The sequence below is a fragment of the Drosophila ficusphila genome, unplaced genomic scaffold, assembly GCF_018152265.1.
Source record: "Drosophila ficusphila isolate 14025-0441.05 unplaced genomic scaffold, ASM1815226v1 contig_791, whole genome shotgun sequence".
NCBI classification, from domain to species: Eukaryota; Metazoa; Arthropoda; class Insecta; order Diptera; family Drosophilidae; genus Drosophila; species Drosophila ficusphila.
Genome location: NW_025064737.1, coordinates 28,851,000 through 28,864,249, shown reverse-complemented (window position 1 = coordinate 28,864,249; position 13,250 = coordinate 28,851,000). Strand labels below are relative to the sequence as shown.

At 49.0% G+C, this 13,250-nt stretch overlaps 1 protein-coding gene across 1 annotated transcript; it reads right to left on the bottom strand.

The window, feature by feature from the left end:
- Window positions 1-1,021: 1,021 nt before the first annotated feature.
- On the bottom strand, window positions 1,022-9,378 carry LOC108100771 (protein kinase C-binding protein 1). Its single transcript, XM_017204810.2, is given in 10 exon segments — window positions 1,022-1,734; window positions 1,798-2,676; window positions 2,739-3,607; window positions 3,610-5,238; window positions 5,299-5,479; window positions 6,927-7,008; window positions 7,070-7,236; window positions 7,381-8,463; window positions 8,925-9,059; window positions 9,166-9,378. Coding segments are annotated over 8 exon segments (5,058 nt in total). The 5' UTR covers window positions 8,449-8,463; window positions 8,925-9,059; window positions 9,166-9,378; the 3' UTR covers window positions 1,022-1,551.
- Window positions 9,379-13,250: the final 3,872 nt, after the last annotated feature.

Genomic DNA, 13,250 nt, shown 5'->3' with positions numbered 1-13,250 from the left:
TTAGTTTCTAAAAACTGATTTGGAAAAGACTAGTTGAAAATTTTGGTAAGAAACACTTTATTTTTAGTTGTCTTTCGGTTGTAATAAAAAAAGCGACTTACAGCCGAACCAAACACTGTTTTGAGCTCCTTATGACCATAGTTAACGAGCCCAATCACTTTTTGGACGATTACAAAAAAATGATTTTTGGCCAATTTTCGCATTTTTCTTAAGGGGGTTACATCGTCATTTTTTGCGAAAAATGGCCAAATTTCAATAATTTTAGGTGTGAATGCCATCGGATAGGAAATTTTATTGCGAATTCAACGACGTATGCCATTCCACATTTGGAAGAGTACTTCTTGAGATATTTCAAAAAAACTGGGCTTATTTGCGTAATTTTACGTAGTTTTCAGCGAAAAAAAAACATTTTTTAATGGTAATTTGTCTGTTATTTGCGCAAGAAACAACTCAGGGCCAAACAAAATATAGTTTTGGAAACTAGAGAAGCTCTACTATTCAATTCAATTGTCATTTTAACTTATCCCTTAGTTAGTTTCTGAAAATTGATTTGGAAAACATTAGTTCATAAAAAAAGACCACATTTTTAGTTGTCTTTCGGTTGTAATAAAAAAAAGCGACTTACAGCCGAACCAAACACTGTTTTGAGCTCCTTATGACCATAGTTAACGAGCCCAATCACTTTTTGGACGATTACAAAAAAATGATTTTTGGCCAATTTTCGCATTTTTCTTAAGGGGTTACATCGTCATTTTTTGCGAAAAATGGCCAAATTTCGATAATTTTAGGTGTGAATGCCATCGGATAGGAAATTTTATTGCGAATCCAACGACGTATGCCATTCCACATTTGGAAGAGTACTTCTTGAGATATTGCAAAAAAACTGGGCTTCTTTGAGTATTTTATGTATTTTTCCCGATTGTTAGCTAAAGTTTTATTAGCATCCCGATAAGTATGCAACATCTTAGGTCTTCCTACCAATCATATCCAATTCCACAAAGTAAAACTCATTTTGGCCAACTTTAACCACAAAAATACTTTAAATAATTATTCTTTTTCACTTTATAGCTTTGCTTTAAATATACATAAAATGTATGTAAAATATATGATCGAACAATTTACAGAACGGTTTAAATGAAAAGTGGGATGACATTATGGACTGCTAGTAGCTAGATTTTCGCAAAGATCCATCTCATGGCTTTACATTGCTTCTTACATTCTAGCCGGCAGAGTTACAGTAACACCAGCGAACTACAATAGCATATATCGTAACATAAATCTAATATTTATATGGTAATATTAATTTACATACAGCATCGTCTTTCAGCGGCATCAACCTGGAGTCTCTTACTCTAAAAACAATTTATCGTCAAAAGCTGCGTGCAGGGGAATTAAATTGAATATATAAAGTTCAGATTTCCGATTCCGTGATCGTGCATTTCTATGGATCTGTTGCTGTTGCTGAGTTTCTCCGGAATATCAAAGAAAATTTTCCTGATTTGCAGGCAGTCTTTCCAGGTGGAAAACTATCATGCGGTAGTCGTCCATTACTTATGGCTGGAACACTTGATTTATTTGATTCTGTCGCATACCCTGCGGACTGGTATTGCTGCTGTACATTTGGCGCATTCGGCTGTTGTTTTTTCCGGTGCTGCGGCCACTCGCCTTTGGCGCCTGCTTGTGATGTGGCTCTGCGATCAGAAAGGGCGCGTTCGCATTCACAGTGATGGGCAACTGAAGATCATGAAGAACAGGTTAAAAAAAAATGCAGCCATTTCTTAACTACAATTTACTTACAGGAATATTAAACCGCTGCACGGGCATGTTTTGATTGGCGGGATTGGGGTGGAAGTTGGGCGGGGTCCGCTGGGCGGGCATGAGACTCGCCATGTGGTTTCCTGGCGAAGGAGAGGGAGTCATCATCACATTCATGCTGTTGCTGTTGTTGTTAGCAGGCGGAGAGGCCGAAACCGAGGCGGTCATCGTCGTGCTGACCACTGGCCGCAGGTAGGTGCTGGCTGGCAGCTTTAGCACGGCCTCCGGATTGGGTTGATTGATCAGCGTCATCATGGGCGCCCACTTTTTAGAGGTTGGTGCGATGCCGACTGGTGCTGCTGGTGGGCAGGCGGCAGCCGTGCGAATAATCTGTGAGCTGGGACTGGGACTGGTGGTTGGTGGCGTCGCCATTGGCATCGGCACTTTGGGCTTGGATCGACCAGGTTCTACTATCGGAACCGTGGCTATGGGTGGCACTGAAGCCGAGTGCGGGACCTGGACAGACTGGCCACAGGTGGCAGAGTGCCTGGGCCAGTGGATCTGCTGACACGGGTAGTCGCAGTACGAGGTGTTCCAGCAGCAGTACAGCTGCGCCTCTCGCATGCAGTTCGCGCACCACTGCTTCTTCTTCGCCTCATCCACGGCCCGCATCCGCTCGAGCGCCTTTTGCTGGCGCAGTTCGCTGATCGCGCGTTTGTGCTCCTGCTCCAAGGTCTTGCGCATCTCGGCGATCATCAGCTCGCTGGTGCGCTGCAGGTCGTTCATCTGCCGCTCGTAGTGCTGCTTTAGCCGCTCGTTCTCCAGCGACAAACCGGCGATGCGGGCTTGGAGGACGCTCTGGTCTCCGGTGGCCATGTCGCTCAGCGTGTCCTCGATGACGGATATGAAGTAGTCGGTGATCTGCGAGCACAAAGGGATAAAATAAAGTAAACCTAAACTGTGGTATAATTTGCAAAACATACCTTGTGCGCGTTCTCCTTGAGCTTCTGCGAGACGGGTCCCGCTTGTGATGGATAAATCTGGGAGCCGTCCGATCGGAGTGGGCCGCAGGGACGAGCCACCAGCTTCGGGGCACCGGAGCGCACGAGCATTTCACTTAGAGCCGTGGCCAAGCCCGGAGTTATGGGCTCACAAGGGGCTTGCATACTGGGTATGGATTCGGTAGCCAATCCGTTCAAGGCGCTGGCCAGCAGACCAACTGGTTCCCCGCTGTTTGAAGACAAGTTCTCCTGGGATGTGAGGGCCGCCGCTTGGGGCATACTCAGTCCCGCCAGAGGTGGTGGCATGGACATGGAGCTGCATGGTTGACAAGACGACGGAACGGAAGGAGCGGTTGGCAGCGTTGGAGTGCTCTGCAGAGTGCTCTTGGAAACGGCTCTCAGGGGCGGAACCGGGATCGTCATGGGGTTGTGCTGATTACAGCTGCCTGCCTGCTCCACGGGAATTACCACCATGTTGGATCTGAGCAGCGAAGAGGTGGAGGAGGTGGTGGTGGTGGCGGGTGCAGCGGTTCCTGGTGGGGAGGCTGGGTACGGAGTACGGTCGTTCCTCACCCGAGGCTGCTGTGCCTTTCCCTTGCAGGGCGGAGGCTGTGGCTTCCCAACTGCGAACGTGCCTGTTGGCTTTGGCGATGCCGAAGGCGAGGGGGCAGCTGATTGGACTGGCGAGTGGGCCGGAGAGGTTGCCTCGAGGGCAGCCGGCAGAGGACTCTGATGCGGTCCCTTTCGCTTTCCCGATGCGTCCGTGGCCTTGGCTGCCTGTTTCTGGCTTAACCTCTGGATGGTGGTTTCACCCACAAATCGAACTAGGTCCTCTGTGGCGGGCGTCTCCCCCGAGGAGGCAACGGAGGGGGCGGGGGCATTGGCAGGGGCATGGGAGGCAGGGACTCGAACCTGTGACTAACGATGCTCTGCTCCGTTTCCATCTCATCTTCGCTGATGACTTCCTCCTTGATCCTGACCACCTCGGGAGGGGGATGATCCACTGGTTCGGGCTGAGGAGTGGGCGCAGGCGTTGGTTCGGGTTGGTGTGTGATCCTCTCCGAGTGCTCTTGTTGCCCAGGCACTTGCTTAGCAGGAGGCTGGTCCACCGCTTGCCTGGTCGCCACTTCCTCTTCTTCTGGCTCCGACATCACCTCCGTTTTGATTTCGACGAATGGAATTACTTTCTTGATCAGCTGCTGCTGCTGCCTTTCGACGTCGGATAGTTTTGGGTTCGCCGCTTCACTTCGCTTTGATGTGTTTTGCTTTGCAACCGATGGAGCTGGAGGGGCTGTAGGAGGCGGAACAGGCCCCGCCGGCCCTTCTGTGGCTGCCGTTGCTGTCTGTTGCTGTTCGCGGGGAATCTTGGTGATGGTGACGCCCTGGCGACGTCTGACCAGCTCCACAACGGAAACCAAAGAAGCAGAGGCCTCCGAAGAAGCGGTGGAAGTCTCCTGAACAGATGTTTCGTTGTCGAGCTCTGCGTTTGGAGCCATGTCCTGCTTAGGCGAGTGCTTTGGAGATTCGGAGGGTTCCTGGGCAGCGTGCTCCTGCCCACCAGCTGGCTTATCCTGCTCCTGCTGCTTTCTGGCATGCTTCGACTTGCGCTTGTGGTCGCTGGACTCGCTGGTGAAGCTAGCGTCACTCAAGGAATGTTTGCGCTTAGTGGCCACCGCCTCCGGGGTTTCCGCAGACTCTGCAACTGTTTTGGCGGCCAGAGATTTCCGCTTGAGAAGCACCTTGCAACGGGAGTCGGTCAGAGATTCACCTGTCCTGGATATGACCTCGTAGTTGTTGCTCTTGAGCTTGGAGTGCTCGATGGCGCCTGCTGGCGTCACGACGTCCACCTCCTGGTGCTTTTTCGAGGGACTGGGAGACTGGTCTGACTCGTTGCCCGACTCTGTGGTCTTGGTCTTCTTCACGATCGACAGCTTGTCACCCGCCGTCTTGCGGATGAGAAACTGCAGTGGCGTCTTGTTAGCCGGCTCCAGTTCCCGATCGATGGCCGCATAAACGCCGGGCATCATCTGCTCCAGCTGCTGTTGCTCCTCCAGAGGATCATAGGGCGTGCGATAGTCGGCGTAGTTAAACGCGCCAATCTTCCGCTTTATTTGCTCGATGTGAACCTCAACCTCCCGAATGCACTCCGCCAAATCCCGCGCTGACCTCCGACTCGTTTGTGTGTTCGGGTTCTGGGCCGAGTACAGGAAGCAGTCCTTGACGGGCACAAAGGCGCGGTCGTGCTTGCCGAAGAAGCGCACGTTCACCAGCGCGGAGGTGGATAAGCCCATCGCCTTGGCCGGCCAGTAGGGGAAGCCCTTCAGCTTGGCCCAGAGCAGCAGATGCGGGTGCCGGCACACCTTTACGAACCACTCGTCGCTGGAGTTGGCGTTCAGGTAGCATTCGGGGCAGGTTTCGATTTCGTTGGCCTCCTGCTTGCACACCTTCACCACGGCCTTCGAGGCTTGTTCTACTTTCGCATCTGCAAGATATCCTCTTTATGTTTAAAACAACCAGCAGCCAACAAAGAACAATCACTCACCGCCGGCGTCCAGGATAAGCGCGTTGTGCTGGATCCACTTCACCTCTCCGAGGAACTCCTCCGTGCTCTGGAACGCCCCACTCCGGATACACTGCGCCAGGCTGTCGAAGCTCACGGGGTTCACAAAGTACTTCTTGTACGTCAGCGGGAAGACCTCTTGCGGCGAACGCAGCTTGTGGGCCTGCGGATTGAGATGGGAACAGAGGGGAAGGGGTGCATGAGTGGCGGTTAGAGCTCGTCGTGCGGCGAAGAGAGCGCTCAGCGAGCTTCTGTTTGAAAACAAGTTCTCCTTTATCCCCCAGACACACCAATACAAGGGCATTCGGTGTACTTCCAATCGGGCGGCGGGGGAGGAAGTGGAGAGGCGGACACATTTAAGTTAATGCTATCAGTTGTTGTACTCGTACGCGAACCGTGGTATCCAATAAAGACCACAGATAGTCGATTGCGGTCAGAGAAAAACCTCAAGCACAATACAGAATGGAAATACAGCTGTGCTCAAATAAACAGTATAAAGGATTAATCACATCGGGAGGTGGTTAACATCAACAAACAACTTATAACCTTTTTTATTTGCTAATTAATTCTTACTCGACTTCTTAATTTGCTGCGATAACAATGAGCTAATTAAATAATTCAATTTCTTATTTAAGTAATTTAAATTGGGGAAATACATTAAAAAAGCTGTATTTATAGTAAAATGTAATGCTTCAGAGGTAAAGTTTTTGCGCAGAATAATATTAAAACTCTGAACTTTTGAAAACTCTTTCAGTATAATAAATTCATTAAGTCTCATGTAGAATATTAACCATTTCCTGGTTTATCCCCTTCCAAACACGAACTTTCAGTTAGGCTCTGTGCACCAGCAAAGTGAAGTAGAATCGAACAGACTATTTGCGGAGCTCAGGCCATTAAACCTCATTATCATGTACACGAGGGCCTCACGAACACCAGCACAGCCATCCATTAGCCACACAAGCAGGCCTTTGGCCATCGGAATCGACTGGCAGATAAGTAAACGCAGAGAATTAAACCACGTGAGTCGGTAAACAGCTCCGACTAGAGCCCACATATGGCACTGGAATGGAGATGTGAAACGGCTGCCCGAAGGGTCAAGGGGACGCAAAACGAACTTGGAACCCTAGAACCCATCAGACCAGCAAACCAGCGAGACATTTCAGGTGTCTATCTGCTCGGAACACATTCGCTGAGCGAGAGAACAAAGTGGGTCTGCAGCGGAAGCGAGTGGAGGCGGCAAAGAGCGCAAAACAGCAAACCAGAGGTCCGTTAAACATATCAATTGCAGCAGCGGGCACAAAAGTGGCTCGCCAAATGCCACCCCTAAATTGCAATATCGATGGCTGAGCCAGGTTAAATTGGGCAGCTCTTTTGGTCGGTCTTAAGGGCAAACGTTTCAGCCTATATCGATGACTAATCAATAACTTTTGATGATAAATCGCTCAGAGCTGCAAGCTACTATTCCGACCGCAACTGTAAACACATGTGTGCGTTCACCGGGGCACGATTTTTCGCGTGACTTTTGAAGCAGAGAGCGACATACGGGAGAAGATAATGAAATCTCGACAAGCAACGAGATACAGTACACACAAATCGGTGAATTCACTCACCCCGCGCACATGCTTCATGCGGTCCAGGGCGAAGGAGAGCAGCTGGCTCAGCAGATCCACGGATACCTCATTGCGACGCAGCCTGAAAGACCGAAATCAATGAGATAACTTGTGCGAGCTGTGAGGAAATACCAGAAGGTCACCTCTTGGGCGCTGCCTCGATCACCTGGCACTCGGGGCACTTCCAGGAGGAGTCGAACTTGGTGGTGGCGGAGCGCACGCAGTAGGTGTGGAAGGAGCGCAGGCATTTCGAGCAGGGCATCAGCTTGCCGCATTCCCGACACTTCCAGCAGAAGGGGTCCCATCCAGGCTGTAGGGAACATGAAACGCGTTAGTTCAAAAATAGTATTTACTGGCCCAAAATGGGAAGGCCCTTCACAGACGTTCCATTTGCTTACGCAAATTGTACTTGCCAATAAACAAATACTCCCCATTTATACTAAACACCACTCACCGTGGGCGGCTCCTGCCAGATGAGACGAAGTCGTTCTGCCGCCTCGTCCTCCTGTGATTTGGCCGAGACCATCTTTGAGTCGCTGGCATCTGAGAAGAGCGAGCTGTGGGCCTCCAACTCGCCATCGGGCCACTCCATTTCCGCGTCGCCATCTCCCTCGCCGGAAGTGTTTAGCGCCAGTTCCGAGTCCTGGTCCTGGTCATCCTGGATGACGCGATCAAGAAAGGCATTGTGTTTCTTGGTAAACTCCTCGTTCTCACTGCGCATGTTAGTCCGCCTTGCCGCCTTCTCCTCGGCGCTCCAGCTGTTGCTCAGGGAGAGGGTTTTGCTGCGGGATCGGCAGCGGGTGAGCACTCCCTTCGCAGAATTACTGTTGCTGTCCTCCGCGTTCATCTCGGGCAACCGCTCGCCATCGTCGCAGGCCATCGAGCGTCCCCGCGGTCTGCAGTTCTTCAGGCTCCTGTCAATGTCCTCGTCCTGCCAGTCGTCGTCAGAGTCCAGAAAGGGGGCCGGAATGCTCTTGCTTCGCTTAAGGGCCAACTTGAGAGATTTTCCTTTCTTTTTCGAGGTGGCGTTCAAGCTGCGGGACAGCTCGCCGCCTGACGCCTGAGTACCGAGACTTGCGGGCGCGTGTCGCGACTTCCTGCGTTTCAGCTTGGCGATGTCGGTGACAAAGTTGGTCAACACCTCGGACTCGATGTGTGAGCGCTGCAGCGCCAGCATCTCCTTGGGCATCTTGGCCTTGGTGTTGGGCGTGGAGGAGCGCGCTTGCTGCTGATGCGGCTGCACCTTCGTCAGCTTCATGGTGAGCGAAGAGCCCACGTTCGCGTTCGAGGGACTTGAGCTGGAGGAGTGGCTGCTGCCGTTGGCCGATCCTGGCGGAGCGCTGACCACGTACTTCTGGCGCTTGCTGGGCACGATAAGCGACTCCATTTCAATGGGGCCATCCAGCGAGGAGCTCTGCAACTGTGGCTGGGGGCTGTCGATGGCGGAGAGGGCCTCGAAGTCCGGCCGGGGAATGGATTTCACACTGTCCCCGCTGCTGTCACTGCTGTCCGTGCTTTCCATGCTCTGGGCGAAAGGCTGAAAAGAATCACATTTTTAATGACCTGTTTGGCTACCTCAATCTATTTTAAATCAGCGTCTGACTCTTAAGTGTTTGCTAAATTGACCCTCAGATGGAGTAAGTTTTTTAGTATGATGCTATTAATAAGCTACGGAAATATTTATTAAGAAAACACTTTACAACCAGAGAAATGTCCGAGTATGGTTTTTAAAGACAACATCAGTGTAAAGCCGGGAGATTCGCGACTGCAAATAAGATATGATATACCATGACAACCACTCTCGCCGAAGTGTGCGAAATGTGACGAATTCGCCAACTGAGAAGTCTCTAAATAAATGCAAAGTGTCACGACATCGTGCGTGTTTCTGTTTGCCGTTCTTTTTTGCGTCACCTGCTCAAATTCAGCGAGTGCCCGCAGCGTGTTACTGCCCCGACTTCCTGCTCATTTGCACTTTGGTGTCCACTGAACGCTACCCACCTGCGAAAGTCGCTCGAGGGAGGCCTCACTGTGGCCACTCTTCGCCTGGCATTTTGCAGACCGGAACAGGAACTACTGCGGTTTATTTTGAGACGATTTGTTTCTGGGCGAGATTCCGTTCCTTTGCCGGGGCATCTGCAAAGAGTGTACACTCGATAAATTCTGTGTTATTCTGCATTCTCAGTTTAACGCAGCGAGACGGGAAGTGGGGTAAAAGCGAGAGGATTCCCTTGTGGCTTACCAATTTCTCTTATTTGCAAGTCGAAAATTCCCGTTTCCTGGGCTCCACCTAGACTACTGCCTTCGCACCCTAGATATAAGAACTTCCGGGTCCAGAGATTACCAGATTCGGCTCTCTCGATTGATGTAACGCAGCGCTTTCCTAGTTTAATTAATGGTTTTGTTGTAGTTTATTTTTTCCCAATGTACGCTCTTCACCATAGTGTGACCCTTTGTTTACGGAGCCGTGGCGTTAGTGCGATTTTGTCCCCGCTAAACTTATGGCGTTTTTTGGGTGGAAAACTCTGCTGATCGAAAAGGTTGGCAACGTTTGATGAAGTGAAACTTTGCTAACTAATCATTTGAATTGATATACATGTTATATTTGTGTATTTCGTGTTAAATTAAATTGCACTTCTTAATTCCGTAAAGTTCGATTTTTTGACTGCAGTTCAGACAGATTTTTCCAAGTTTCCCATGAATTGCAGAAAGAAACCCGAACCGGCAATTCAAGAAGCCATAACTCGGATAATTTTTATCCGATCCCAAAGTGACATACCTCTAAAATGTGTAATAAAATTCCAAAACCATCTGCATATCAACTTTTAAGTTTAGAGAGGTTCGATATTTTGACCCATGCTCATGTCAGATTTTTCCCAAGATATCCATGAATGGCAAAAAGAGACCCACATCGGCACTTCCAGGAGCCATAACTCGGATAATTTTTATCCGATCGTAAAGTGGCATACCTCTAAACATTTGTAATGGAATACCTAAGAGGTATGCCACTTTACGATCGGATAAAAATTATCCGACTTATGACTCCTGAAAGTTTAGGCTTAACGAAATTTTTAGTTTTTTGGGGGTCGATATTTTAAACAATGCTCATGTCAGATTTTTCCCATGATTTCCATGAATGGCAAAAAGAGACCCAAATCGATCCCAAAGTGGCATACCTCTAAACATTTGCAATGGAATTGCAAAATAAACTGCATTTAAATTTTTTAGTTTGGAGAGGGTCGACATTTTGACCCCTGCTTATGTCAGACTTTTCCTAAGATTTCCAAGAAGTGCAATAAGAGACCCATGTATGCACTTCCAGAAACCATATATATACACAAAATTTTGGTAAGGTTTCTTTGAGCCCTTATATTGTCATATGTATCAGAGTTTTTAATGGTTACGTTTTAACTTAAGATGTTAATTTGTAACCATGTATATTAAAAAAAAAAGGAAATTAGGGTATCTTTAATTAGTAAAACCGGAACTCATAAAGATTAAATAAGATATTACATTTTATATGCGCTTTGAAATTTACTACTAGTCTGGGTACAGATTGGAAAACACTAGAGGGGCAATAAAAGCAAATCTGGCGCATGGAGGCACTAGAACATGCATTATAATTTAAGGTAATTAAGTTCGGTTTTATGCGATGATCTGCTTTATGGCATTGGAAAATAATGAGCTAAGCAATGGCCGAAAATGCACAGGCACTTACATGAATTTGTAATGGAGCGAATAACCTTGAAACTGCCGTAAATCATTGGGCAGCTTTACGAAACATTTTTATGGCAATTCGAGGAGCTTAATTAAAATTAAAAGGCTGCGCCAACGAGACCTGGATCTGGACATTCTCAGGCGACCGGCAACTGGCAACTGGCAACACTTCCCGACTAGATATAACCCTGCTGGCAGGTAAACAAGTTATGAATCCCATTACATAAACCATTTCCCAGGCTGGCAAACCCCAGCGAAGTGAGCGGTGGGTCGCAACCCGAGGACCCCACAACGGTTGAACTTCTACAAACGGTTTTCATATATTCATGGCAAATTATAATGCTGCGAGGGTATAAAATGCGACGAAGAAAGACAAAAGTTGTCCCATTCATAAGGGTCACACTCGGGCAGACATGGCCGGAGTCTTCCCCCCAAGCAGACCGTTTACCGTCCTCCGCCCACCGCCCATCGCCCCCAGGACCACCCACTCGCCCTCCCACCGAAAGACTCTCCCCCTCTCCGGGAATCCAAAATAGCGACAATGTCGGGCTGCTGCTGGCCACGTGTAAACATGCATCTCCATATATCAATAAATTGAGATTACTTACATAATTTGTATTCCAAAATCCAAAAACTGTTAAAAAAGTTGCCTTGGCCCCTTTTTCATATGATTGCATGTAGGTGTGTGTGGGTGTGTGTGCGTGTGTTTGTGTGTGCAGTACACGAGTACATTGTGGAAAAAGTTTTCTTTTTCCGAGTGAGAGTGGCTGGGGAGTTTTCCTCGGGGAGCAATTCGGTTAATATTCCGAACATAAATTTGCAAAGGAACCACTTTAATCAATGGCCAGGTAGGGGCACCTGTGCAAGGGATAGGGATTGGGATTCGGACTGGGACTGGGATTGGGATAGGGATCAAAGGCCGCGCCACGCCCTGCGCCCTCCGCCCTACGCCTCTCCGAGGTGCAATGTACCATTAAGCGGCGGTATTGATTTGCCTGAGAAGGCCAGAACAATGGGCGTGTGGCTGCGATTTTTCCGGCTCATTCGCATCCGATTTGGCAGGCAGTGATGAAAATGTCTGCCTGGTTTCACCGAGAAGTTTCAAGTGAAACGGGTTAATTTGTACAGTTTTATTACGGCGCTTAAGAGTAATGCACAGACTGCCTATTTTAGATTGGGTTTTGGGGCTTTTACGATCGTATAAGAGGGCTGTGTCCCTTTAACACAATACAATACTAAACGTAGCTTTACCTTGCTCACCGTCTGAGAATTTAATAATAGAAAAACGTTTACCAACGCCAGCGGCAGGCATAAATTGCAGAGCACTCCGACTAGCCATGGGGGTCTGAATCCGGACTCCAGTCCGGAGTACGGAGTCCGGACATTGTTTGTTTTTCCGGCGGAACGGAAGGTGGAAGCAGAAGTGGGGCAGAGGCATCCCATTCATAACCCATATTCAATTTCGTTCTGCAGATCTCGCACCGCAGGCGGCAGTTCTAGGATCCGGGGTCGGTCCACTGGAGTCGAGACCATCGAGTGCATCCTCATGGCCGCTGGCTTAGCCAACTTGCATAATCACTGCCGTGGACTTTGAATTTATAGAAAGCTTTGCGGGCACCTGAGTCACGAGCCCACAGACCTCCCCCCGCCAACCATAGACACGCCCACTCCGCACCCACTCGAACGCCCACTCCCAATCTACTGACCAATTATTGAGCCGTTGCCAAATGCAAGGCATAAAATGAGCGCACATATTGCCGGGACGAGCTGCGTGGGGAGTCGGATTGCAAGGAGCCGGAACGGAACGGAACGGGACGGAGCGGCAGAGGAGGGCATCGGTGTTGGCATTAGATTTGTGCGGTGCCGGGATGCGAAGGATGCGGAGGATGCGGAGGAGCAGGAGGCGGCGCTTGTGGCAGCGGCGCAGAAACAAGAGCAATAACTGTTTGGCAAACAGATTTATTTTTGTTTCTAGGCTCGCAGGAGCGGAGTTCGTTTTCGGGGGTTGGAGGCTCGGGAGCTAATGTACTCTCAAACTCATCCAACAGCAGTGACATATTCTGTGCCATGTATTTTTGTTGAAAAAAAGGATACACTATCAGCGAACAATGGCATAAATCCGTTTACAGTCAACAAATAAATATGTTTTGTCCCTTTGTTTGTACAAATAAGCGTTTGATTATTAAAAACATAAGTGCTTTTATCGATTGTCAAAATGAGTGTGCCGCACAATCATTGTGTTATTAATAATTAATTTGAATGCAAACTGTGATATCAGTCGTGCAAATCTAAAAGCCTCTCTAATCGCTTTTCACCCGCAAAACCCCAAAATGGTGCGATAACTGCGGTCGTCGTCATCCATCGCCGTCCTCGAACAATCAAATTCCTAAGCGTCCACAGATTCATACCTGCCAAACCCAATTATCCATTTAGGGACAGCACAAACTGCGACCGCTCCTGGCCTTTCCGTTGGGTTTTCGCTCACGGCCCGCACAAATATTGGTTCCCAACTTTCATTGCCACTGCGGTGTGCCGTCTGCGGAGCCTGGTCAAAAGCAGAAAAGGCCTCCCCTTTCCTCTTTGCTCTTTCCTCTCGCCTGGCTTCTGTCT